The following is a 25,698-nucleotide window of genomic DNA, read 5'->3' as shown; positions in this document are numbered from 1 at the left end:
GGAGGGGAGAACACCACGACTGCAGAACAGGAGGTGCACCACGTGCACAGAGCGCACTGAACTCAGTAAGGTGGGGGGTGGGCAGCAAAAGACAGCTGAGCTTTGTTTGCTGGGGAGGCTGGACTGGGCAAACCATTCCATGACTGGAGCCCAATTTCCTACGGTTACTCTAAGAACAAGCTCCACATGTCTGTTATTGTCTGCTCTGTGCCCACTCCTCTCCTCCCAACCACAGCTGGCGCCCAGTGGGACACACCCGCCCTTCTGGCAGCAAGCTCCATCACAACAGTGCCCTGCATTCAGCATTATCAAGCTCCAGGAGTATTTCTGGGAAGCTGGGTGTTCTGGGACAACAAGATCCTTGGAGTTTCAGGGCACAGGGCAATCTGAGGCATCTACCAGAAATGCAGCCACTCAGGGCTCTGCCCAGTTCCTCCCAGCCCTGCACCTCCTGCCAACAGATGGCAGGTTCCCGCCCCGCATCTGAATGTTGAAATACACGTAGATTTAAAGCGTGCCAGCACAGGAGGCCACTGGAGCCCAACTTCCCCTCCCACAACACAGAGAAGGGACAGGACAGAGGGACAGTGTGGGGAGAAGCTGGGAAGGTAGTCAGGGGAAAGGGCAAAAGGCCACACTGGTTTGGATTTGGGGAGACCCTCACCCCCTAAGGGAGGAGCACTCTCACCGTAACCACACCCAACCAACTGCATCAGTCTTGCACCACTAATGACAGGAGCCACCCTCTTCCCATAGTCTCCCGCCCTTCCCTTTGCAGGGTCTGAAGCCCTCCCCTTGCTAGGCTACCCAGCCTGATCACAACCCAAGCCACAACTTCAAAGCACTGTGCACAGTGGTTATTGAGGGCTAGGGGATCTTGCACTAGCACAAGTCTGCCCAGCGAGGCTGGGAGGCTCATTCCCTGAGCTGCATAGACATCCTCACCCATCTTAGAGCCCCCCCGAAGACACAGGCTAGCCCTGGGGCTGCATGGAGTTGAGAGCAATGCACAGAGCAGGGACCCTGGCCTGAAGTGATATTTCCAGTAGTCGCTGCAGGAAGGCAGCTTGAAGACATCCACGGCATCTCCTCAGTGAGATGTTCAGTCTGGCTAGAGAGCAGGCCCTGACTGCACGCCCAACCACCCAGCAGAGCCTTGCACCAGCAAAGCCTGGTCTGCAATCCGAAAATGACTGAGGTAGGCCACACCCTCCCCTGAGCTGGTTCCCTGGAAGGGTCAGAGAGCCAGAGGGCTGGACAGGACCTTGAGACGATGCCTTTCCAGGGCTGGGGAGTTTGCTGATCATCTGGGTCCAGAGCACATGGAAACATCAGCAGCTCTGCTGACCCGCCCAGGACACCAACTCCTTCCCACCTACCGAGACACTCCAAATCTCCAAAATAAGCCCTACCCCAAAGAGCTCCACAAGCAGAGCACGAACCCCACCCACAGGTATAGGACTGCAATGCAGCTGCAAGAGGTTCTTCCCAATACGGCAACACAATGTGGGCCAAATTTGGATACCCCATGCCAAGTGCAGAATTCCCATTGGAGTCAACAGGAGCAATGGGCATTCACAAGGCTTTTGTTTAAATACCTCAGTATTAAGCCCAAGTCTGACCCTGGGGAGGGATGGGGAGATGAGAAATTCCTGCTGCGGAAGGTATACTGCTGCAAGTAAACTGCACAGCTGTCCATCAGAGACCCTGGGACCTGCCAGGGCAGGCGCTCTAATCCAAGAGCCGCAGCAATCCTGGCTCTCATGGAACAAGGGGTCCAAGTTCAGTATGCAGCCAGACTACAGAAGAACTTTACCCCCAGCAGCCCTGAGGTTTATCAAGCATACCTGTCCATCAGATTAAAGCAGGAAACGGCCTGGCAAACATTTCCCAACACAACATTCCAGAGAGCAGGGCAAATCTGAGGCTAGCTTTGTTCTTCTTCTAGCTCACTGGGTAAGTAAACAAGCCTGCTCCCCTGCTACGCACAAACTGCACTGCACAGAACTCAAGACCACAGAGGGTCAGCAAATGGGAATCGAAACAACAACAAACAACGGTAATGAGAGCTTGCCAGCCGAGCATCTCCCCACCCCACAAGCAACTGATGGGCCCCAGACACGGATTTGCTCCCAGACCACTGCATGAGAAGCTAGCTCTGTGTTCTGGATGAACCTGACCTGGGCTGAGGGCCCTTTTTTTCCCCCCCGACAGGAGCGGGGCATGTATTATATTCAGATTGCCATTTTCCCAGCAGGATTTTCTCCTGAATAAATAAGGCTGCAGTAAGTCAGCCAGTCTGGAACAGCACAGATAAGCTTGGAGTGACCCTGTGTCTGTGTCATGCCTTATTGTGCGATGCACAGAAATCAGACAGGCGGCAGCTCACTGCTAAATCCCCTCCCGCTGCCTGAGCCTCTAGAGGGATCTCCCGACTCCCGCAGCTGTGCCCAGGAACTGCATGGAACACCTGGTAACGTCCCCATTACCATCCAGACAAGACAGCAAGAGACAAGCTGTGAGTGTTGCCATGGTCAGCTACGTGGGTTTCAGTTCCTAAGCTACAGCTGTGACTGACAAGCAGCTCAGCCAATTGCTTTTAAATTGGCTCCTCCCCACAAGTCATAGAAAATGCAGCTCACTTCCCCCCATTACTTAGAAGACGTGAAACATCCTCAAATCGTGTGGCTCCATCACAGCTCCTTGCAGAGTGTCCAGCCTTCCACACCTTGCTGTGTACACATGCTAAGGTTTTAAAAGATGGCCAAATTCCAGCCTGGAGTAAGCAGGGATATGGGAATTTTCAGAGGCCCTGCGGCTTTGCACCTACTTGCCCCAGGACTGAATTTGGCCTGAAGCCTCTCTCATTTGTCACAGACCCACCCTTTTGTGGGCTGCCACACGAGGCTGCTGCAGAGATTGATAAATGTGCAATTTCAAAAGCAAGGTTTTCAATGGCCTGTTTGGAACAGATGGGGGGGGGGGTGGGCGGGTCATGTAAAATCCCAAGCGACATCAATTCTTGCTGTGGCCTGGAGCAAATCGCTTACCCTCTCTGCCTCAATTTCCCCCGTAAAACGGGGATCATGTTACCTCTCAGGGGCGTTAATGAGGACAAATTCATTCCTGTTTATATTGTGCTTCAGAGCACCTAATAAGGTAGTTCACGCTCCAGCCAGCTAGACAGGGCCCAGATCCAGGTGTCAGAGGATCTCTGTGGTTGCGGCTTCAGATACCCACTACTGCTGTCTCTCTGCTGGATCAGATTGGTGACCTCTTTTCCCAAGTCAAACTTTTCACAACCCCCCTCACACATTTTTACTCCGACTTTTATAGTGAATGTAACAGTGATGAAAACAAGCCCCTCTGGTGTATGCTGAGAGGTTCACAGAGAATAGTTGACCTTGAGGGCTCAGGGTGTGCAGGGAGGAACAAGATTTTCTCTTTTAAACCCGAGATTGTTATAAAGTTTTCAACACCTTGCGACTGGAGTCTCCTGTTCGCCTTTCTTGTCCCCATGGGGGCCATGACCTCCTGATTGCAAAACACTGCTCTAATGAAATGAAATATTAGTGGACCTTAGGCACAAAGCATTCTCTAGGCAGCACGGACTCCTGCTAACTTATACCATGTGTCTCACCATGCCAGCCTTATTTTTCACCATTCTATTGGGAAGGATGAACCAGATGTGTGTGACTATAATTCCCATCCACTTAGAGGAACACAGAAGGCCGACAGACCTAAAGTGAAACTATTAGCTTCTTTAAAAAAAGAAAAGGAGTACTTGTGGCACCTTAGAGACTAACACATTTATATGAGCATAAGCTTTCGTGAGCTACAGCTCACTTCATCGGATGCCAGCTTCTTTGAGCACTGCAGTCCTGTTGTATTGTATCCCCTGCACCATTGCTGTGAGGAGCAAACAGGCCACTGATATAAGAATCCTGCCCAGAGAGAAAGAGATCAGGATTCTTGTATATTTCCAATGTCCTACCTATTTACAGGTGGGAGCAGGAAGGTCAGCATGCTGTGTTTGTGATAATAGAGAAACCGAGCCCTGAATGTGTTGGCAGTTGTGCCCAGCTAACACATGGGGATGACAGCAATAGTGCTGGAAAGTGGATAGATTTTCCCCTCCAGGATTGGAGTTTAAAAGGTTGGGCATGTCAGCCTTAACAATATCCCTTTCCACATAGAGAAGGGAAAGAGAAAGTATGCAGTCTCCAAGCATCTGTCTCATGAAGAGAGCTTGAGATGGATGACAGGGAGCAGGCTCCAGATCCCAGGAATGGATATTTTAATGTATAAAGTGCACTGTGAACAAAGTCTCTTTCTATTGATAGATACTGAAAGGCAGCAAGAGTGGGACAGAACACTGCACGCTTCTGTGTACTCCGAGCTGGCTTGGGGGTACACAAATACCATCATATAAGAAAGGTTTTGAAAAGGGAGATGTATCCCAGGAGCAGACAATCAAAATTTTGGCCTTGCTCCATGCAAGTGACTGTTCAGCTCCCCTCCCTACCACGGACATCCAGTTTCTTTCTATTGGGGTCATTTGCTATGACATACTCTCACCCATGTGTCCAGAGCACTTTGGGCTACAGGGTGAGAGGAAACACTTTGCTCCCTAGGAATGGCTAGTTAATGATTCCCTAGCAAGATGCTGGACAGGAATGCATAAGCTCCTCCCACCGCAAACAGCCATTCTGTGTGGATATGCGTGACCTTGCCACTCCCCAACCTCCATGCTGAGGGCATATATTGCCTCCCCCCCACCAAAGTGTCCCTGGTAACACAGTGTTTATCCAGAAGGGTCCATGCAGTCATTCTCTAGACTCACAGCCCAACAGCTCCTTCATCTGCCAGTTCTTGGCTGGGGCTGCCTCACAAGACGACAGGGGGAAGTAAGAGACAAAGGCACTGTCTGGCCCTGGGCAGGTGCACTAGAGCCCTTTCCCTGCCTCCCGCTGCAACCCCGGATGCTGCAGTCTCCGCATCCTCTCAGGAAAGCGCCAGACCTTTCTTTTTAGGGTGACCAACATTGCTATGTTTGGTGGGCGGGGGAAATCAAGGCTGTGGAGATTCTTTTATTGAGCCCAATGCTAAATAAGTTGTTCCCCCTACAGAGTCCCCAAGCACCCTCTTGCCCTGCTCTGATAAGGCTTCCAGGAAGGGGAGTGCGTTGCTATCAGGCAGAGTGATAGCATGCCTAGGTAACTGACAAGCTGCCATATTTGCATAGATTTGCAGCACTAAGGGATTTAGGCACAATCTCATCACAGCACCAAAAACTGGCACAAAGAAACTAAAAGTCTTTCCACTTCGTAATAAAATCAACGCGCCCCCATCCCCAACACAAGACACTGTGCAGCACAGATACCCTAGCAAACAGAACTGCTACAGGGAGCTAGGGAGAGGCCACCCAGCATAACGAAGGGCCTTCGCAATGAAGCAGGCTGGCTTGGCAGAGTGCCGAGAGGGCAAGCAGGCTGGCCTGGCATTTTGTTTCTAGTTTTGATAGTATCTGCCTCTGAGCTTGTGGAAATCCTTAGAATTCTTCTTGGAACTAGACTTGTTTTGAAGCGCTTATTTCTAAGAAAAGAAAGTGTTTGCTGAGCAAGAGATAAATGGCATCTGGTGAATACATGGAGCTATCAGGCACTCCAGGCAGGGAGGGACAACAGTGGAGGAACATGGAGCACCCCTCCTCTTCCTCCAGAACTGGACAACATGCAGCTGGCAGGGCACTGAGGGCCACACAGCAGAGTGGCCCCTGTCCCTTTCCATGTTGATGTGCCTGGAGAAGCCAGAGAATTCTGTGGAAGTCACTAACACTCTCCATTCCAGCCACGTTGCATGGGGCTCTGCCCCCAACCCACGCTCGGTTCCCAGACTCAGCAAGCCCAGACCGGGGGCAGGCAGGCAGAAGGGACAAGGCTGCTTTAGCTCAGGATTTGGTAGACACACTGGAGACAAGCAAAGTTCAGGTTACCTTCCAGTTCATGCACTGACTCAGGGCCTCGCTTCCTTTATACCTGAGGTCTAGCCCCCCCCCCCAAGTGTCAGTTTCAACCTCTTCAGTCTCCTGTTCTGGATCTCAGACTAGTCCAGACATGTCCAGATATTTCTAGCCTCCCCCAGTCACCTTTATCTGAGAGGAAATGTTTAGAATTCCTGAGTTGCTCAAACGATGACTCTCCGATAGCAACAGCACGTTACAAAGAGGCTCACAGACAGTCAGTACTGGCTTACCCCAGCCTCCCAAGGGTACATTGTTTTACAATCTCTCTGCATTTCACACATCCCCTTCTTTCCCCCACCCAAGAGGCAACAGATATACTAACAAGGATGGGGCAGTAGGTGACAGTGAAATACAATAGAAGTAATTATGCCAATAGGTAGTGAGGTATCACCTCACCTCCAAGTCATCCAGGAACCATCCACTGGTTCAGCAGTGCAGTTCAGCATCTCTCTGTATTTGTTTTTGCAACCTCCACCCTCCCTGCTGGTCAGAAGACATTGTACATGCAGAGAATCAGATTCACAGCCCATACTCCACTCCATCAGCTCCATTCACCACCCAACCTGGCACGAAAGTAGAAGGGATCCTCATTCCCCTCCACAGTGCTGACAGCACGATACCCATCTTACACCTACACTGAGCTTGGCATCCTGAAGGTCCCACAACACTTTGCATATCTGTTTAAATGTGTAAAACAGGCAGTTACCAATCACTTCACCCACCATAAAATGCAGCCACCTCTGGGGTGAGATGCAGCAGCTGTTTAAAGAGTGCCAGTAATGTCAACTGGGTGTGAAGGAGGTATCTCAGTAGATAACCATAGTCTATCAGATTTGAAATTTGGCCAGGACACTGGCATTCACATCCCTATCTGGAGACTGGTGGGGACTAGTGCTTTAAATGTATCAGTAGTACCAACCCTGTGAGCTGGGTTAGTTTCATTCTCTTGTGTCTAGGTAACTATCTGAAACGCTAACACTAGACAGGTGGGAAGAAAATTAGTTGCATTCTCTATAAACCTGTCATTCTCTATAGTGAAATTGGGGACAGGGCCAAGTGAAGCAGACCAAGTTCCTTTTTTTCAAGGTACAAGCAGGATTCAGTGAGTAGCAGTGATCCATGAGGACAAGTGAGGGAAGCAGATGTAGGGGGATAATCCCTGTCTAGTCTCTTTGGGCAGCAACATATTGTCTGAGCCATGGCTGGGATACAGAGGAGAGCAGGGCAGTTAATAGGGGGAAAAAGGGGTTTGGGTACCAAGAAAGATTCCTTGATGTGGCATGGCTGAAGTGCACCAGCATGCGAACGGGTCACTTGGCTCTGTACAGCAGAGGAGTCTCTCCTCTAGCAGAGGAAGTGTGAACGGATGACAGGGAAGGACTCCTCAGCTGTACCTTGGCAGAGCTAATCTGGGCAGGGTTCAGAAAAAACCTCAATGGCCTTTCATACAGAACATTCCATGTGGAGGAAACAGGCAACAGACCAGCCCAAGGGCCACACCTTCCACCAAGCAATGCCACTGCCACACCTGCTTATTTACAGCCCAAGCCTGTAAGGCAGGAACTGTTCCAACCCAGTGACTAACACACACAGCGGGGTGACCACCATGCACAAGCTCTCTCTGCCACCCCAACAAGATCTGCTTGGGAAAGAGGGTCATAAAAGAGCAGTGTACCATTAGAGAAAAACACCCCAAACAGTTCAGCAAATACACGAGGCTTCTCTTTCAAGAGTCTCAAAGCACTGTCTAAATATTAGTTAGCTCTCAAAACTGTCCTATGATGCGGATCACTATCATCTCAGATGGGGAAACTGCACATAAAGCAGTTTGAGTGACCAGCCCAGAGTCACATGACAGTCTGTGGCAGAGTTGGGAACAGAATCCCGGGCTCTTGACGCCCAACTGCTGGTGTTTAGCGACAGGACACTGTTCCCCTCAAATGAGGCACTCGGTGTTTCTAGTACACCCGTAACTGTAACTATAACAGCCGCTGTGTTACAGCTACAATACCTATGATGCACCCCAGCCACCGGGCAGAAGCTGCCATTAGAATTTGGATTAATGTGCATTTGGGAATGGTTTCATACAGAGATGAGCAAGACAAGGTGTGGAATAGGAAACATCCTGGTGCAGCAAAGCCCAGGAACAGCAGCTGCCCTTTACCCAGCTCAGCACGTGGGATTGGCATGTACAAACCTGCAGATGAAGCTCAATGGAGAAAAGCACTATCAGAAAAACTGAAAACAGGAGTATTCCCAAAGGCTGCTGCTAGAATCCTGTAAACACAGCTCAGCGGGTCCCCACGTGACTACTAGAGCCCAAGAGAGATCCCCGAGGTCGCCTGCTCTGTCTCTCTCCACCATGGAGCCGGACGACAAGCTGCAAACCCCACAAGCCCCCGGCATGTTTGTATGGCTGCTCAGCCACCCCTCAAAGCCTGGATCTGAGTGTCAGGCAGCAGCAATGTCCAAGCGGTTGTAACTGCCAGTGGCACACAGCACCACCCTTGCAATCAAAATATTTCAGAAAATATGCCACCTTCCCCCCCTCAGGAGAATCTGACATCAGAGAACAGGCCTCAACCGCTCTTCGGAGCTGCTCCCCGCTCCACACACGAGGCTTTGCTGTTCCGCCCCCAGTGTTCTTTCAAGTGCTTTGTCAGTAACTCACTGCCAGCTTCCAGGGTGAGTGGGGGGAGACACAAGCAGACTCTGCAGGTGCAAATGCTTCAGGGACTCAGTTTAACTGTTATGCAAATGACTGACCTACATGGAAGCAGCTGGTTAATTTCAATTACAATAGCAGGGAATTCTGGGTGATGTGAACCCTGAGTCCTCAGCAATCACTGTCAAAATTCCAGGATGTTGTGACCCAGAGCTGTGAAGAGATAAAACCTATCCCCCCACCACCACCACACACACACACAGCAGGACACCAGCTAGCATTAGGTAAGGCACACCGGCTGTCCCAGTTTGCGTAAGGGCTCCAGCCAGACTGGATACTGGAGTGGGAAGTACAAAAAACCTCCAGAGTTTAGTGCACACTATGGCCAAAGCCAGTATTTTGCTAAACAGAGACAGTCACTAGCACATTCCATTCCTAACCCTGCTGCCAGGGACGCTTGTCAAACTGGTTTCATCACCAGCTTCACAGAACCTACAATGTGCTTGCACCACTCGAGATGACAAGTGCTAATCAGCAATTTCAGCATTTCCCAAACGTGTCAGAGGGGTTATCCAGAGAGCTGCAGCCCCTCTCTTCATCCCAGGAGTCAGCCTGGCCTGCTCTGGGCATGGCAGAAGAGACTGGAGAGGACAGAAGTGTTCTCTCTATTATGAGGCAATCAGCCATCAGATGAAACATTAAGGCGTAGCAAAACAAGAGCTGGCATGAATGACTAATCCACTTGCGTCCAACTTTCATCAGTGAAAGTTATTCCCTCAGAATCGTCTGGGCTGAGCCATAGACCAGAACCAGTATCAGGAACACACAGGAGAGGGAGAGCTGGGAACCATGAAGCCATAATACAAAAGCACAGTGAGGAACATGTAGGTCGAGCTGGATCCACGCAGGAGATTAGCACCTGCTGGGAATGGGATTGCATTTCCGTGGACTAACCCATTTAATGCCTTTTGGAAAACAGTCTCTATGCGGCTTCTCCCCACTGGACAGATGGTGTCTGAGCCCCAACAGGGCAGACCAGTCTGCTGGCCTTTGGTGAGAGAGGCACATGTTAGGGGCAGTGGGAAGACTCCTTATCTTCTAGGCTTCAGATAGCTCTGACATGAGACATTAGTGCAATGGCTCTGTGCCTAGTGAGGCTGCTGTGTAACACAAGCACCTCCTTTTGGGGGAGACCATGCCTACAGCACGCGATGCCCAGAGAGAGGAACCAAGCCGCATTTTCACCCAGTCACACTCTTCACCCCCAAGCATTAAGAAAGTTCCTGTGTCCTTGCAGAACTGGGTATGAGGCAACAGTTTCTGCAAGGAGGCAGTTTTTGCAAAGACACAACCTTTGGGCTTCACTGGACCCTGACACCATGACCCCATTCCTCATTCTCTGGGGCCAGAGCTGGGGTGCGCCCTAGTGTGCTCTCAAGCCCATGACCAGAGTGCGATCTTGTCATTTCTTAGGCATCTACCCCCAGACTGAGAGGCTGGATGCAAGAACATGCTCCCATTCCTCTTGCTCCCCAACAAAAAACATGCCTTGGGAAAATGGTCAGGTTTGGGAACAGACAAGAAATCAGGACCCGCTCCTTCCACACACGGACCCACTCTGATTTTAAATAGACTGTCTCAGCCCCTCTCTCTTGGGTAAGTTCCAGGGACCCTCTGAGCAGAGCTCCTCCTCCCACACCGCCCTGGGATGGAGCCGGAGAAGGGGAAGGAGATGCATTCATTTAGTTCCTGTTAATCCATGTGAAATCTCAAGTGATTCAGCCCATGAAGTCACTTAGCAAGAAACCTCCTGACCAACAGGCGAGGGAGCCAAATAGGTCGTACTTCCCTAACATATGCAAGGCAAACTACTGCAGCAGGAGGGTTCCTTTGCAGCACTCTGCTCTGGGCCTCGTCACACACTGGAAGCAAATAATTGTTTAATCCAAGAAGATATTGGTGAGCCACGTCATTTCAGGATGGAATAAGCATAACCAAGCTCTTAAGGCCACAGGTTTACAGGCATTCAAATCAGATGCCCTCAATGCACAAAGCTGGGACTTCACTTGAGGGGTACTTGTGACCATCTGCACACAGCCTCCATTTCCTGGCCAGGGATCACTAGCCAGCACAGCTAGTCACTGCCTGAGACAACAGCGTTAGCACAGCTTTCCCGCCAGCAGAATGCTATTAACCTGCTCCCAGTGAAGCCAATGGCAAAACTCCCATGGACTTGTGAGTGGGTCCAAGGTCACGTCCAAAACATCACTGAAATGGTCCTGAAGGGGCAGGAACCATCCAAGTGGAAGCTGTCCTGCTGCTCCCCTCCTCTCTGCACTGACCAGTACCAGCATGCAGCAGTCAAACAAGCCCTTGCTCTAACTCCAGTGCACACAATGGTAAGCCTGGCAGCTCACTCCCATGTGTGGCAGGTGTTGAGAGCCCTGTGCTTCCCTCACCTTTGCTCTGTTTAGTGTGGAGCTCTTTGCTTCAGGTGAAGGACTGCACTGGTATCAACAGTAGTGGAGGAGGGAGAAAGAGGGGGAGGAGAGATCTTTCATTCTTCTCCCCCCTTTGTCCCCACTCTGTAAGGGGCCTCCAGGTGCTCAGACACCTGTGCTGTCAAACAGACAGTTCTGTCCATTCCCCCTGCTTCAGCCCAAGCATACGATTCTATTTCCAACCAACAAGTAACCCAGCCTGCACCTGCTGCGTTCGTCACAGGCAAGGCACCTCACAGTACGCTATACATATCCATCCCTTCATGCACAGTTTACAACTGTGACAGAATCCTGCTTCAGAAGCTCTGGTTGCATGTTGACCTCAGTCGGAAGTCCATGTTACAGAGTAGCTCAGCTCCTCTGATGCAAATGTTACCTCCAAGTCTCTACTTCCCAAGTCTGAATGGCAACTGGAGGCCAAGTACTTGGGGTAAAGAGAAACTGGCTGCTCTTTGTTCTATGATCAGGCTGTCCTGTGGACTAGACCCAGCCTACTGCCCTTCTTTGTGCCTTCTGTTCCCTCTCCCAGTCAGGTGCTGCTCCCCAAAAAATAGGACACTTACACTCTCATACTGGGAGAGAGAACAGGCTGCAAGTTAGTCCACTGCAATCAGGAGAGTAGATTCAACTCCACGTTCATTCAACTCTCTGCTCCCTTTAAAAGGGGGGAAAAACAAACACCACCACCAACACTGCATTCAAATAATCCCAGAGGCAGCAGGAACTTCTCTGGTTAAAACTCCGAAGAGGCCTTTGAATTCCATCCACTCTTCCCTCCCCTTGAGGCAGGTGCCAGCACTGAGGGCATTTGGGTCCCCATAAAAGGGATCCTAAGAGACAGCAGTGGATCAGTACACGTGAGCACGTGCCTGGGAGAAAACACGTGCGGATGTAAAGATGCTGGCTGCGTGGAGGAGCTGTACTGGGCGTTTCTGCCTAGAGGTTGCCCTTCCCAGCACTGAGAGCTCCTGTATTCGTGCTCTATCTAAAATAAACACACGGATAAAAATAAGTGAAATGCCTAAAAATAAAAAACAAAGCAAGCAGTTTTTTGCACCATAACTAGGTCACCCAGCTTGCCAGCATGCGAGTTGTGGCAGAAGGCACACAACCTTACAGGCCTCCTGAATTCAAAATCAACATGTTTCTCTTCAAATTTTCCCGTCATGAAACCCACACCTGCTCCCCAGTAACCCCCAGCTGGAGCCATCTGTTAACGGTTCTGCCCTCCAGTCAGCTTGGGCTGTTTTGCTTGTGTGGCAAACTGTAACCTTATCCCCCCACCTGAACGCTGCAACAACGAACACTGCCCCAGAGGAGACAACTGAAGAGGCCATGCTTCCTTCTTTAGGAACAGACCAATGGGCCTGATGCTGTGAAGTGGAGAGAGCTCTCACAGGCACAGCTCTAAGTGCACGCCACAGGGCGAGAAGATCTCGTGCCAACAGACTGTCATTGTCACTGGCACAGCATAGATAGGACCAGGGGAGTTCTGGGAATGTTCAGAGAAGAACTGTGGCCCTGCAGAGGAAAGCTAAACAGACAATCCCAGGTCCCATCCCAACCAAGGCAAAGTCTGTGAGGGACCAAATGCTTCCCTTCCCTGTTACCAATATTACTCTTTAGCCACTTCAGAACAATGGGTTTTCCAAGAACAGCATCCCTGCCAGAAGGGGCAGCAGGAGAGGAAGCACGACCCAGCAGAGAGAAGGCCACTTAAGCATGCCCTGGAGGATGCCAACAGCAGTTACAGCTCCTACTGCCATCAGTATACAGATCATCACAGAGATGGGGAGACATCTCTGCCTAGCAATTCTGCTGTTGTCTCAGAAAAGACCAGCATCAATCAGGGATGGCTCTCATTTTTGAGATCAGACTTTGTTAAGGTTCTTGGATGAGCCCATCCTCATTCCCACCTCCCCTCCCGACCATGCCAATCCAGTTTCCCCCAGGACTGGTTAGGCTTAGTAGCTGCTAGGGAAATAGTTATTTTCCCTAGAGCAGCGCTCCTGGTTCTCTCAGAAGGGGACTCCTACTTTCACTCAACAACATGGGCGAGGGGGGGGAAGCAAAGAAGAGCTGCAAAGGCCCTGAAACATCACATCTCAGCCTCCACACCACCACACTGAGCCTCCACCACACTCTCCCCGAGGGCCTGCTGTTTGCACTCCCATTTGGATTATATAAAGGGAGGCTTATGTCGTTTCTGACATCCAGTTAGGGATCCAGAAACGAGGTGTGGCAGTGCATGTCAGGCACATGCATAGAAAGCATCAACTTCCATGGTGTGAGTGAGGGCTCACCATTCCCAACCCCTCTGGCTGGATCAGACAAGGCATCTCAATAGCACAGACATGCAAAGACCCTGCACAGCTCACAGTCGGGGCCTGAACTCCAATTTCAAACAGCACCAGCAGATCAGGGGAACTAAAGTTAACTAAAGCAGCTGAGAATCGGTAACTGTGAAAAATAGTTTGGAAATGCATCTTGGGGTATTTTTAAAGTACTTTGTTTTTTGAATTCCAGGATCTCAGAGAACTTTACAAACAAGAATTCTCACAGTCCACCCTGCAAGGTAAGGAAGTGTTATGCCCTTTTACTGAGGTCCAAAGGAGTTAAGAAACTTGTTCTGAGTCACCGAGTAAGTCAGTGACAGCACAAGGGGGTGAGAGATCAGGAGTTCTTACATGCAAATTCCTGCTTCGATCACAGACCTTCAAAATGTATTCAAATCGCACAACACAGAGAGAGATGCTGCATAGGAAAAAAATAGGGAGAGAAGAGAGGCAGAAACTGAGGAAGTGGGGTGAAGAGTGAAAGTCTGCAAAGATTTCTTTCCATCTTTCACTTTTTAGCAGGCAGGAATTCTGCTGCTGGGCTGGGACAGGAAGCAGCAATGGAAGTCATTCCAATGGCATTTCCTGAAGAGCTGTACAGAAAAGCCTCCCACCTCTGAATCAGTTTGAGAAGATGCCAAAGGTCTGCACACTGAGCAGAGATCTCAGACAATCCCTTTGTTCAGACTGCCCCTATCTGCAACTAGCCACCCTATCTCTCCACTTGGTACTGAGCTAGTCTTCTGCGGAAACTGATCATCATGATTGCAGGGAGTGCCTGGATATACCCTCCCTGCTCCACACAAGTGTGACTGAATCTGATGGAAGAGAAGACAGAATCTTCAGGGCTTCAGCTGGGAGAGAAGAGAACCATCTGGTGTTCAGAAAAATATTTATTTAACCCAGGCAGGTGATGCCTAGAGAGACATCTTTCCCCAGCCCTAGATAGCATGCAGAGTAGATGAATGGGTGGGATATTTGTTTGGAAGACAGGAGGAGCAAAGAAAATAGGGAAAGCCAGTTGCCCGATAATGCAGGAGCCTTACAGTTAGAGAGAACTTCACTGTCACAAAGAGGGAAAAAGTGCGTTCTCAGAGAACACCCTAAAGCTGTCTGTGCACCTGAGATACCATCCTTTGTCCAAGATGTCATACTGACAACTTATGGCCATTAAAGATCCCATGGAACTTCTGTATAAGAGTCTGAATATTAATTCTGGTACCCTAGCCACAGTCCAGTTTGCATAATTGTATTTGGCCCACATGGATTTCCCTTGTAACTTAATAAGAATACAGTATTCTTCTATTTTGGTATTTATATTGTGCTCATCACTTTGGTACCCAAGTACCTAATCTTCATTCCATGTCTTTGAGCTGTTGTACAGTGTTGCTGTGTTTTAAACGACTACATTCTACCCAGAGATAGCTGCATTTCCTTGAAAAAAATGTAGTGGATTCTATAAAGCTCTTTTAAACATACAATATACCTATTTGAATCAATGCTTACTCTAACAGGAGTTAATCTCACAGTGTTAACTACACACCAAATCTTGGTTATCCAAGCTGTTTGATCAGCCAGTGAACCTCTCGCTGCCCGAGCAGAAAGGTCTAAATAGGCATAATTAAAGACACAAACTCCCTTAGATGGCAATGGGAGTCCTACATGCTAGGAACAGAGATTGGCATACCAGGATAGGAGGGCTTGAGAATACATCTGGTTTGCTCATCCAACCCAAGCAGGGATTTAACATCTGCACACAAAAAGAAAAGGAGTACCTGTGGCACCTTAGAGACTAACAAATTTATTTGAGCATAAGCTTTCGTGAGCTACAGCTCACTTCATCAGATGCATTCAGTGAAAAATACAGTGGGGAGATTTATATATAGAGAGAGAACATGAAACAATGGGTGTTACCATACACACTGTAAGGAGAGTGATCACTTAAGGTGAGCTATTACCAGCAAGGCCGGGGAGGAGAGAAACCTTTTGTAATGATAATCAAGGTGGGCCATTTCCAGCAGTTGTCAAGAACTTCTGAGGAACGATGGGGGGTAGGGAATAAACATGGGGAAATAGTTTTACTTTGTGTAATGACGCATCCACTCCCAGTCTCTATTCAAGTCTAAATTAACTGTATCCAGTTTGCAAATTAATTCCAATTCAGCAGCCGCAAATTCTACCACTGAGTCCACTCCAGAAGTCTCTAAGAGAATAAGATGAATGCCTCGACATGGTTATTCCCAATCCCCACAGTGGAATAGCAATCATAGGAGTAGACATGAAGAGGAGCAAAAAGTCTGACGAAGGGTGAGATGCAATGTCTCGAGTTTTCTCTGTGAAAACAGAGGGTGTATGCAGAGCACAACTTGCTGTCATACGACAAGTGTCTGTGTCATTTCCCATCATTCAAAAAAAACGACATTAGAAAATAGACTCTCCATAATCATATTATCTAGAGGGTTTTCTCCACAAAGCACCACAAGACTCCATCCTGCTGCAATGCAATTCAGCAGGACTTTGTCCAACCTGGCTACCATTCAGCATCTGGAAAATCTGGGTTGGGCAGGTCAGAGGAAGGGGGAAGAGGTTTCATCTAGTCTATCCCTCTTCCAGTGATGTCCAGTTTTTCAGACTTCAGATAATTCTATTGGCATTATTTTTCTTGAGAAACTATTCCACTATTGCATATGACTAATAGTTCTTTCCAGTGAGAAATCTGAACCCTAACCTTTCCTTTGTTGAATCTTCATCCATTACTTCTCATTATACTCCCCTGAGCCATCCTCAATTTCTTTGCCTCCTTGGTGTGTTTACACGTTAAGCATCCAGGAAATCAGTACTTTAGGGAACTGTCTGCTTTACTCCAATGGGACAAAGCTCAATGCTCCAGCCAAGAGACAGGACAGTCAGCATCAGCAAACAGCAGTATATTCTCCAGTTCCCACTTATTCATGGAATTGCACAGATGTTGCCAGAACCTTCAATGCCAGCCTTTACTTTCTGACCAGATCTCTATTAGAAATGTAAATGAGTCATTCATCAGGAATCACGCCCAGCCTTTGCTGAGCTCTCAGAAAAGCATTATTCACACCCACTCTACAAATGCAAGGATTTCACTCTGATAATGGCATCCTGGCCCTCCATCCCAAGCACCACAGCAGCTCTTTCATTTTCATTTTCACCAGCATCAGGAAAGCAGGAACTCTTACCCGAAAAGACTGCCTGGTATTACTCCTGCCCTCTCTCAGGGATTGGCAGGCAGTAAAACGCTGTGATTCTCTAGAAAACAATTTTCAGAGTGGTAGGTAGCCGCGTTAGTCTGTATCAGCAAAAACAACAGAGTGTCTTTGTGGTACCTTGTACTGTATGTTCCACTCCATGCATCTGATGAAGTGGTTTTTAGCCCACAAAAGCTTATGCCCAAATAAATGTGTTAGTCTCTAAGGTGCCCCAAGGACGACTCCTTGTTTTTTCTAGAAAACAAACTATTTTGATACATACCACTAGCAGGCCAGTCAGAACTTGCATTCCTCTGTTTGAGATTTGGCTATGGCACCTTTTTGTGAATACACCAGGCAACAGCTGCTCAGCATGCACCATATACACTGTAGGTGAGCAGTAACCCTGTGCAAACAGGACAGTGACAGAGAGATTACTCCATCACTGGGCCAGGAGGAGCACTCACTGGTTAAAGGCTCATGGCAGAACTAGCTCAGAAGAGGCCAATGGTTTCTCTCTGCATCTAGAAGCAGGGGAAGGTGAAACAGAAGATAACCATAACCCTCCACCCCTATTAGGATGGCTGAACTTTTACAAACAGTTGTGATGCAATATTAACATTAGCACCATTGTTAGCAGCAGCAGAGCTGAACAAAGAGAACAAGACTGGGAAATCTGGGATGGGGGGGAAGGCCTAGTGCTAACAAGGCCAAAAGCACCACCACTAAAGCTATCAAAGCTCCAGTCTTGTGTCTGGTTCGAAGCCCCTGTAATGGAGCCACACCCCACATCTTTTCTACAGCTGGCAGTGTAGAAGAACCTACAGAAACAGCCCAGACCTTCTCTTTGGGCATCATGGGCATCTGCACTGCCTCCCTGCACCAATGGCTGTGTCACACAGTTCGGCCAGCTTGCAATAAACAATACAAGCCAGCCAGAATCACAATCAGAGATACCAGGACAGAGCAAAGCTGCTTCTCTGTCTGGCAAACAAAAAACAAAAACAAAAAAAACCCGGCTAATAGCCATCTTAAGAGCAGGAGCCAGTGGGTGTGTCAGACACAGAGGAATCCTGCCCTCATGCAATCTGCTGAACAAATATTTGTTTCAAACAATGAATTTGTGCTCAGACAAAAAGGAAGCACACTGTGATACTCGGTTGGGGTGGGGGAGGGGTACTGCATTCCCAACAAGCAGAGACCAGTGACTTTCCATCAGTGATTTAATCTAAATCTCCCAGGGAGTTCATTTACAAAATCAGATTGCATTATCGCCTAGGTCTCCAGGATACAATCCAATCGTCACCAGCAGCAACAGCCACAGAGACTGGGAAACCTCCATTTGATCACCCAATTCCAGGACTAATCTCTGTTTTTAAAAGCCAAAGCTGGAGAGGAGAGGGATGAAACAGAGCATTCAGCTGCTGCTAGGGTGATCTACAAGGCTAGAGAGCTAATGGGCCAGGGACAGCCTGCTGAGATGGTCAATGAGAATCCTGGTTATTAACATGAAACAAAATTCAGTCTGTTTGGATAGCCACACCCCAGGACAACTGCATTCCAAGCATTCCTGGGCCCAACATCCTCCCTTCTGCCGCCACTCCTTTACTTTATCCTGGATCCAATGCTGGGCTTCCCTGAGCTTCAAGAGCCAGATCGAATTCACCTGTGCCAGGAGCAGGTGCAGAGCAAGGCCAGGCTGAAAGAACCTTGTCTCCATACTCCCCAGCACTTCCTCAAGTCTCCTCTAGATTTCAGGGTGGGCTACTGGTTGTGGCTTTGGGGCTGTGAAGGTGAACACAATTTTCAAAACCACAGCTCATCAATGGGCAAGGGAAACAATACTCCACTGCCAGTAACTGAAGAAGTGATTTTTTTACCCACAAAAGTTTATGCCCAAATAAATCTGTTAGTCTTTAAGGTGCCACTGGATTCCTCATTGTTTTAGTAGCTGGAAGTGTCCTCCCTGTCCAGCCAGTACTAGTACAAAGAGCCACCAGAATGCAGGAGTTAAAACAAGTCGTAAACTAGAGCATCAGGCCACATATCTCCCATTGGCAAAATCCCCTGGACACACCAAGTTCCACAGTGCAAGCCATCTGGTGATGAGCAGAATAGACTGTGGGCTTCAATCGGAAACACCTACTCATGTTAACACAAATCCATTAAAAGGGTACGCAAGTTTGGTGCTCAGGAGAGCAGGGGGGAAACAACCATGATTGGAGCCAGGTATACAGCAGTAGGAGTTTTAGCTGGCTCTCTTTGCGCAGTTCTAGCCATGCACCTCAATTCTCAGACTACACGGAGGACAGATACCCAGGGAAAGAAGGCCTACTTTATTTGTGAGCAAATCAGAAGGTGAATTCTTGTCTCCAGAGGTGGGGGGCTAGCATATCATCCATCTCACTAGACTGCAAAGTCCACCCCCAGCATTTTAGGATCATTGCATTAACAAAGGTGGAAGAAAGGTTCAGTCCTGAGCTGTGTTCCCGACCACTGTCGGACATGCTAAGGAACAAGGGGTTCCATCTCAAGAGCCAGCCTGGATTATGGGGCTGCCAAAAGGGTTTCTCCAACATCCAAGGAGGCCGAGAAGAAAGAGGGATTCAGACAAGCCTGGTTGGTTGGGCACGCTACCAATTCTTTTTGCTCTGCCACAATGGAGTGACCCCTTGTGGCAAACCGCTAAGAATGTGCAGGGAAAGGCCCATTCCAGTTGCGTTTGTTTCACTATGGACATCTATGACAATTACTAGCGTGCACAAGGTGTTCAGCCAGTTACATTTTAATCAGACTTGCACTATAGCTGCAAATAAGGTCAGATGAGTGGGGAGTGTGCTCCCCTTGGAAGTGAGACATGTTCTTACCCAACCGCCATTCTCTTGGATCCAGGGATCTAGGTGGTCAGTCAGGTAAGTGGTCATCCATGAGACGATGCGTCCAACCAACACCTGCATCTCCTTGTCAACACTCTCCACACACAGGGCTCCTCCAAAGGAGAAAAAAGCCACAATGCGCCCCCAGTTCACTCCATCCCGGAAGAGTTCATTCACCACTTGCTCAAAGCTCTGGTATGCCGTGCCAGGGGTGATGTGGAGCTGAGAAGTGAGGTCACTGAAGGCCCTCCGATACCTCAATTCAAACTCATCTCCTGCCTCTCTCAGCGCCTGCCTCACTCCAGTTGCCGGAACCCTTTCGTGGGCTTCAAGGCTGTTACTGTGCCCAACAGCCCCATTCACTATGTGGCTGGGACCCGCATGCCAGGATGGACTCCCATTAGGGACGCTTGCCATCTCAGCCTCTTCTGCAGGCTCAGTCCTGATCTCATCCTCCCCATCGAACCGACTCCAGCTGTATCCCCTCTGCGATAGCTTGTAGGAGAGAAAGTCAATCACTAATTCTCTGTTAGTGTTCGACATTTTCACATTAGGGGGATTCTCATGGAGTCCATGGTCCAGAACACAAGCTGACCAACGTGCTTACCAGGTCCAGACTCTGCTCTCCTTTGGAGTCAAGGCAAACATCTGAACCTTGAGCAGACAATCTTCAGAGGGAAAAGAGAGGCAAATAAATTGTTAATACAACATTATACTCACATTTGGGGCATTAACATCCGTAGCTTCTTCCTAAAACGAGACCCTCAAGTGTTTTTGCAGTTATACATTAGGCAGAACCTCAGAAAACTGCTGGAAAACCATCAATTTCTATGAGAACTAGGCTGAAAACCCTTGGACTTGCTTCTGAAACAGCCACAAGTCACATGCACATGAAATGCAATCAGTTCAGCCACCTCTACATGAACCAGGGAAAGCCTGAAAGCTCTTTTGTCATGTAGCTGTGCAGAAGGTTGAGGGGTTTCTACACCTCTGCATAAGGTCAACAAGGACTCAGTGCCCAGCCAGCCACTGCTGATTAGTCTCAATCTAAGCCTCAGAAGAAAAAGCAGCTCTTGCTGAAGTGATCATGCAACACTGCAGGTTCGACATTGGAAAGCAAAGAAAGAGGCTTTGGAGCCCCAAGAGCTCACCCTCTGCCTGTTCCTCCATTACCTTGATTGAGTGGTGCATACAGCTCTGCTCTGCTGCAGTAAGGCAAAGAACCCTCCCTCCCTCACGCCCCCTTCCTCCCCGCCTCCCAGAGAAGATCAAAGCTCTTCCTGATTTTTTTTTTTTTTAAAGGGACCAGTACTACTGGGTGAGGTCCCTTGAAATATTTGCTTCTGCACTAAAAGAACAATGCAGCCCTCTCTCACTCCTGTCAAGTAACATTTTCCAACAAATAGAGAGGCTCAGTCTAGAACAATAGCAGCTGCCAGCTTGCACAGGGACTTGTTTAAAGCTTTACAGCATCATTTTCCTTTTTCCATTCCAGAGAGGATTAGCCCTGGGTTGAGTTTCACCAGCTTCCAGGTGTATTGAAGGTGCACAGTTCCTCTTTGCTGGATTTGAGTGCCACTACAACCTTGGGGAAATCCTAAAACAGACCCCTTATGTGTTTTACTGGAATCCCAGTTATAAGTTCACACCCTCAACCCTACTTCGTTAGAAAAAGTTAGGAGAGGAAGTCACATAATAGTTTCAGAGTGCCCATGAAAAGCAAGTAAAGGCTAGAAGCACATTAAATCTATGCTGTATTACTTCTGATGTAGTTAATCATTGCAGAGGGAGGTTTCCAGGGAAAAGGAATGCATACAATCACATATAAAAGTGAGAAAGACTTTGCACCCTTGAATTTTGAGGGAAACCCTGAAATATTACCAGAGAACCCTAGAGTAATACAAGGACAAAAATAACCCTATAGAAACATTCTTTTTCAATGTTTTACCATCACAAATACACAGTCACCATGTATAGGGGAAAGGGGGCCACCGTTTTCTGTTATTCTAAATATTCAGCGCTTTCTGTAACCAATTGTATTAAGAAATCTTATTGTTCCACAGAGAAATCACCAGTTGGTCCAGTCACTGACTGAAGTTACTTTAATCTCAATACTCTTTATTAAAAGCATTTTATTCAGTTCTATGATTTTACTAGGAGCAGCTTCTCTCTGCCTCATTTCTACCCTGCCCTAGGTCCTACAAGGGGAAGCAGCATAGAGTGGCCTCACCTAAACCTCTCCTTTGCTCAAGGATCTGTAACAATAGAGAAGATACATAGGCTCCCCATCAGAATACGGGTTGGAGAGAGAACATGCACGCATGTTTTTACTCACCCTCTAGAGTAGCTGCTGGAAGAAAGCTCTGGCCTAGGAAATCTCAGTTCACTGCCCCTGTCGGACCAGCTGTAGAGGAGAAAGACAGCCACTGACTCAGCACGCAGTAGGCTGCTCCCTGACCCTCCCATAAGATGCATTGAGCTGCCCTGCTCCCCATCCCTCATGTCCCTCCCCTACTAGTCTTCTAACCCTTCCCTTGCCCCACCCCCTTTCCAGCCCCCAGATCTTTGGAACTCTGTACATAGCAAAGGTCCCCTCCTGCTGCTGCCCTCTCTCTCAGACATTTGTAGTAAGCCCCTCAACACAGCATCTAGATGCCAAATATACTTTGCTCAAAAAGAAAAGGAGTACTTGTGGCACCTTAGAGACTAATAAATTTATTTGTTAGTGTCTAAGGTGCCACAATTATTCCTTTTCTTTTTGCGGATATAGACTAACTAGGCTGCTACTCCGATACTTTGCTCAGACACCTTACAGAGAGGTCCTAGGTTTTTATTGTTATTTTGTTTTAAATTCATTCTCCTGCTTTTATCAGCACTGGAAGCTTTAAAACCATCCTTTGAAAGCAAACAGGTTTGGGCTAGTTCTTATATCCTCTGCTGAGGAGCTCCAGTTGTTGAGAAGGCTTTGCTCTTGCAAGTTTCATCTGGACTCTGTCAGCCAGAGCATTCCCTTGGCTTGGAGCACCATTTGTTTCACAGGGTCATAGATGTCAAGGTGATCTCAAAGATAATAAAAATCTAGTCTGTACCGTTCCTTTAAAGAAAAGATTGCTATTCACCTGTCTGAATTATTAGTTGGGTTCAAAAAATAATTTAGATAAATTCCTGGAGAATAAGTCCACCAATGGCTATTAGCCAAGGTGGTCAAGGTATCACAAAACCTCTGACTGCTGGAAGCTGGGACTGGATGACAGGAAATGGACTGCTTGTTAATTTCCCTGCTCAGTTAATTTCTTCTGAAGAATCTGGCAGTGGCCACTGTGAGAAGACAGACTATTGGGCTAGATGGACTATTGGTTTTGCCCACAATGGTTGTTCTTATATTTTAGAATGAACTGGGAGTCCCTGGTCTCTTTTAAGTCCCCAAGTGGTGAGCTCTTAGCAGATTCTTTCTTTAAAGAAAGTCTGCTGCATGCTACACAATTTAGAATTTCTATGTACCCTTCATCTTCAGACCCAGGTGGAGTTACAGTAGTTAACGGAAAAGCTAGGAGAGAGTTGATTACAGTGATTAAGTACTCATCCAAAAGAAACAGCTGCAATCTCCTAGCAAGGTGGTCTTTCTTGCCAGTATTGCAATCTGTATACCTAGGAGAACCCAAGAGATCATACTTCTTTGTTGTTTGGAGGCCATCAACAGAGGGTGCAGAATTAGAACACACGGCATTTCATAAACTTTTCAATGGGTCCCACATATATGTTGAAAAGGAGAGTGAGCATGGTTAATTGTTGCAGGATCTGTTGGGATTAATGAAGCTCACTCAGTACTATACCACCAACTCGTGATAGGTCTTGCATGTAAATCAGCAACATTTTTTGTCTAAGCCTTTGTTACTTTTTGGAGGAGGGAGGGAGGCTAAAGTTCCAGCACCCTTGATTGTGAAGAAAACCCTACAGATGTAACTCACTGATGCCGAGAGCTGGAAGTTGGTCATAGTGATCATAGCTCATTCACAGTCTCCTACAAGCATCCAGGGCAGACTGTTGGGACCCTGGCAAACCACTCCTGTGGGACCCTCTTTTTTCATGACTGTGGGAGAGGTTCCAATTAGTTGCTGCTGCTGGCTCTATGCTACCAGAAACTCCCTCTTAGCTGGTTGCCCGCAGAGGAATTGGCTTCTTTGCTGAGCAGCCAGTGTGATTTCTGAGCCAAGAGTAGCAGGATGGTCTAAGCACAGGACTCCTGCCTTCCATACACCTACTCTCTTGGCCTTGGCAAAGTCACTGAAGAGTTCGGCCTTCCAGTTCCCCGGCCCGGGAGGGATGGGGGGAAAGGACACGCACGTGCAGAGGTTTAGGGGATGAATGAGAGAATATCTGGAACCCAGGACCCGAGATCCGCCCTAGCCCAAGGGAGAGACACTGGGAGGGGAACAAAAAGACACCCTGTGGCGATGGAGACAGGGAGCCACGCCCCCTTCCTTTCCCCTCCCCCACCTCTTCCCATGGCCCCGCCCCTGGGGTCAGGGGCGGGACCAACAGGCATCCTCCCATTGGCAGCACTCGGTTGTCACTCACGCCTCGCCTGCCCCCCCCCCTCCGCTCTCACCTCGGAGGCCGGCGAAGAGCCCAACCCCCTGCTCCCCGCCCCCCCCGCGGAGGAAGACGCCGGGGCAGAGATCGCTGGGAGCCCGCGGGGCCGGAGCCGCTCCAGCAGCCTCCTGCCCTGCCCCTCCCGCAACGGCCACCTTGTCTGGCCCGGGCGGGGCGGGGCGGGGCTGGGAGGGGAGTGCGCATGCACGAACGGGTCTGTCGCTGCGGGCGAGAACTTCCGGCCCGGCCTGGGCGTTAATACCCATGCGCGATATGTTGCGCTGAGCGTGCGGCTGCGCGCGCACGCAGGCGTGGTGAGCACGCGCAACCCCGCGGGCGGCTGTGTCAGAGCGCAGGCTCTGGCGACCCCGCGTGCCCGCCCTGGGGAAGTGGCTCTTTAAAGGGACCGCGTTGCGCGGCTCGCTCCGTGCCGTGAGCGTCCCGTGATGTCACTGTGCGGCTGGCGGGCGGGGCCCTGTGGCTTGGGTGTCCTGCATGGGCCAGACCCGCCCGCAGCCTACGGGGCCTCCACTCCCAGGCCCGGGGCTCCCAGCGGGAAAGCCCCAGGGCTGCATCAGTCACTTATGCAGGGCCAGCAGACAGCAAGTGTGAAACATCAGGAGGGGGGTGGGGTGTACTAGACTCGTATATAGGACAAAGCCCCAACTAACAGGACTGTCCCTATAAAATCAGGACAACTGGTCACCCCACATGTAAAGTTTGTCCCAGCTCTTTCCCTTCCCAGGCAGAAAGAAGTGGGGGGGTGCAATGGAGCGTTTTCATAGAATCAGGAGGGGAGGCCCGGAAGGGACCTCATTAGGTCATCTAGTCCCAGCTCCTGGGCTCACAGCAGGACTGAGACCATCCCTAAGGTGTCTAACCTGTTCTTAAAAACCTGCACTGCTGGAGATTCCACAGCCTCCCCATAGGCAATTTGTCCTAATGTCCAACCTAAACCACCCTTGCTGCAATTTAAGACCATTGCCTCTCAACCATCTCATAAGTTGAGAACAATTTTTCACTCTCCTCCTTATAACAACTTTTTATGTACTTGAAAACTTATGTCCCCCTCTGTCTTCTTTTTTTCAGACTAAACAAATCCAATGTTTTCAATCTTTCCTCATAGGTCATATTTTCTACACTTTTAATCAAGTCTTCTTTGGACTTTCTCCAATTTGTCTACATCTTTCCTGAAATGTGGTACCCAAAACTCAACATGATACTCCAGCTGAGGCCTTATCAGTATGGAATAGAGTAGAAGAATTATATCTCATGTCTTGCTGGGGTTTTTTAATTGCATACGTACTACTCTGCATTTGTTAGCTCAGGTAAGTCAAAGTGTGCATGGTGTAATCCAGTGATGACTATGTGTGTTTCAAGTTCCCCTCTGTATCTGTCTACAGCAGATATGAGTTGTTACAGTCCCCAGCTACAGTAGCTCAAGCTGTAACAGCTGATCTTTTCAGCTCTGGAGATCTCCAGTT

General features: G+C 48.9%; 2 protein-coding genes and 1 long non-coding RNA gene across 11 annotated transcripts in view; 1 reads left to right on the top strand and 2 right to left on the bottom strand.

The window, feature by feature from the left end:
* BCL2L1 (BCL2 like 1) overlaps positions 1-25,698 on the bottom strand; it is a 34,146-nt gene that overhangs the window by 7,207 nt on the left and 1,241 nt on the right. The window contains exons 1-3 of one of the 5 annotated variants that reach the window (XM_038369137.2): positions 24,231-24,373; positions 21,957-22,025; positions 19,613-20,289 (exon numbers count right to left, since the gene is read on the bottom strand). In XM_038369137.2, the coding sequence (XP_038225065.1) occupies positions 19,613-20,164 (552 nt within the window). In that variant the 5' untranslated portion in view covers positions 20,165-20,289; positions 21,957-22,025; positions 24,231-24,373. Of the gene's footprint in view, positions 1-19,612; positions 20,290-20,772; positions 20,892-21,956; positions 22,097-24,230; positions 24,374-25,698 lie in introns of those variants that run through there. The other 4 variants (XM_043496014.1, XM_038369136.2, XM_038369135.1 and 1 more) reach the window with 4 other exon arrangements.
* Positions 15,660-19,606, bottom strand: LOC122456524. Its single transcript, XR_006275456.1, has 2 exons — positions 17,029-19,606; positions 15,660-16,539 (listed from the first exon to the last, which is right to left on the bottom strand). It is a non-coding gene; the product is annotated as an uncharacterized LOC122456524 (long non-coding RNA).
* TPX2 (TPX2 microtubule nucleation factor) overlaps positions 24,388-25,698 on the top strand; it is a 38,044-nt gene continuing 36,733 nt past the window's right edge. For 4 of the 5 annotated variants that reach the window (XM_043496008.1, XM_043496007.1, XM_043496006.1 and 1 more), the window contains exon 1: positions 24,388-24,528. The gene's annotated coding sequence lies outside the window, so the exon portion shown is untranslated. The remainder of the gene's footprint in view (positions 24,529-25,698) is intronic. The other variant, XM_043496010.1, reaches the window with a different exon arrangement.

This window comes from Dermochelys coriacea, chromosome 13 (genome assembly GCF_009764565.3).
Source record: "Dermochelys coriacea isolate rDerCor1 chromosome 13, rDerCor1.pri.v4, whole genome shotgun sequence".
NCBI classification, from domain to species: Eukaryota; Metazoa; Chordata; order Testudines; family Dermochelyidae; genus Dermochelys; species Dermochelys coriacea.
Note: the sequence above shows the minus strand (reverse complement) of the source record. Positions and strands in the feature narration are given on the sequence as shown.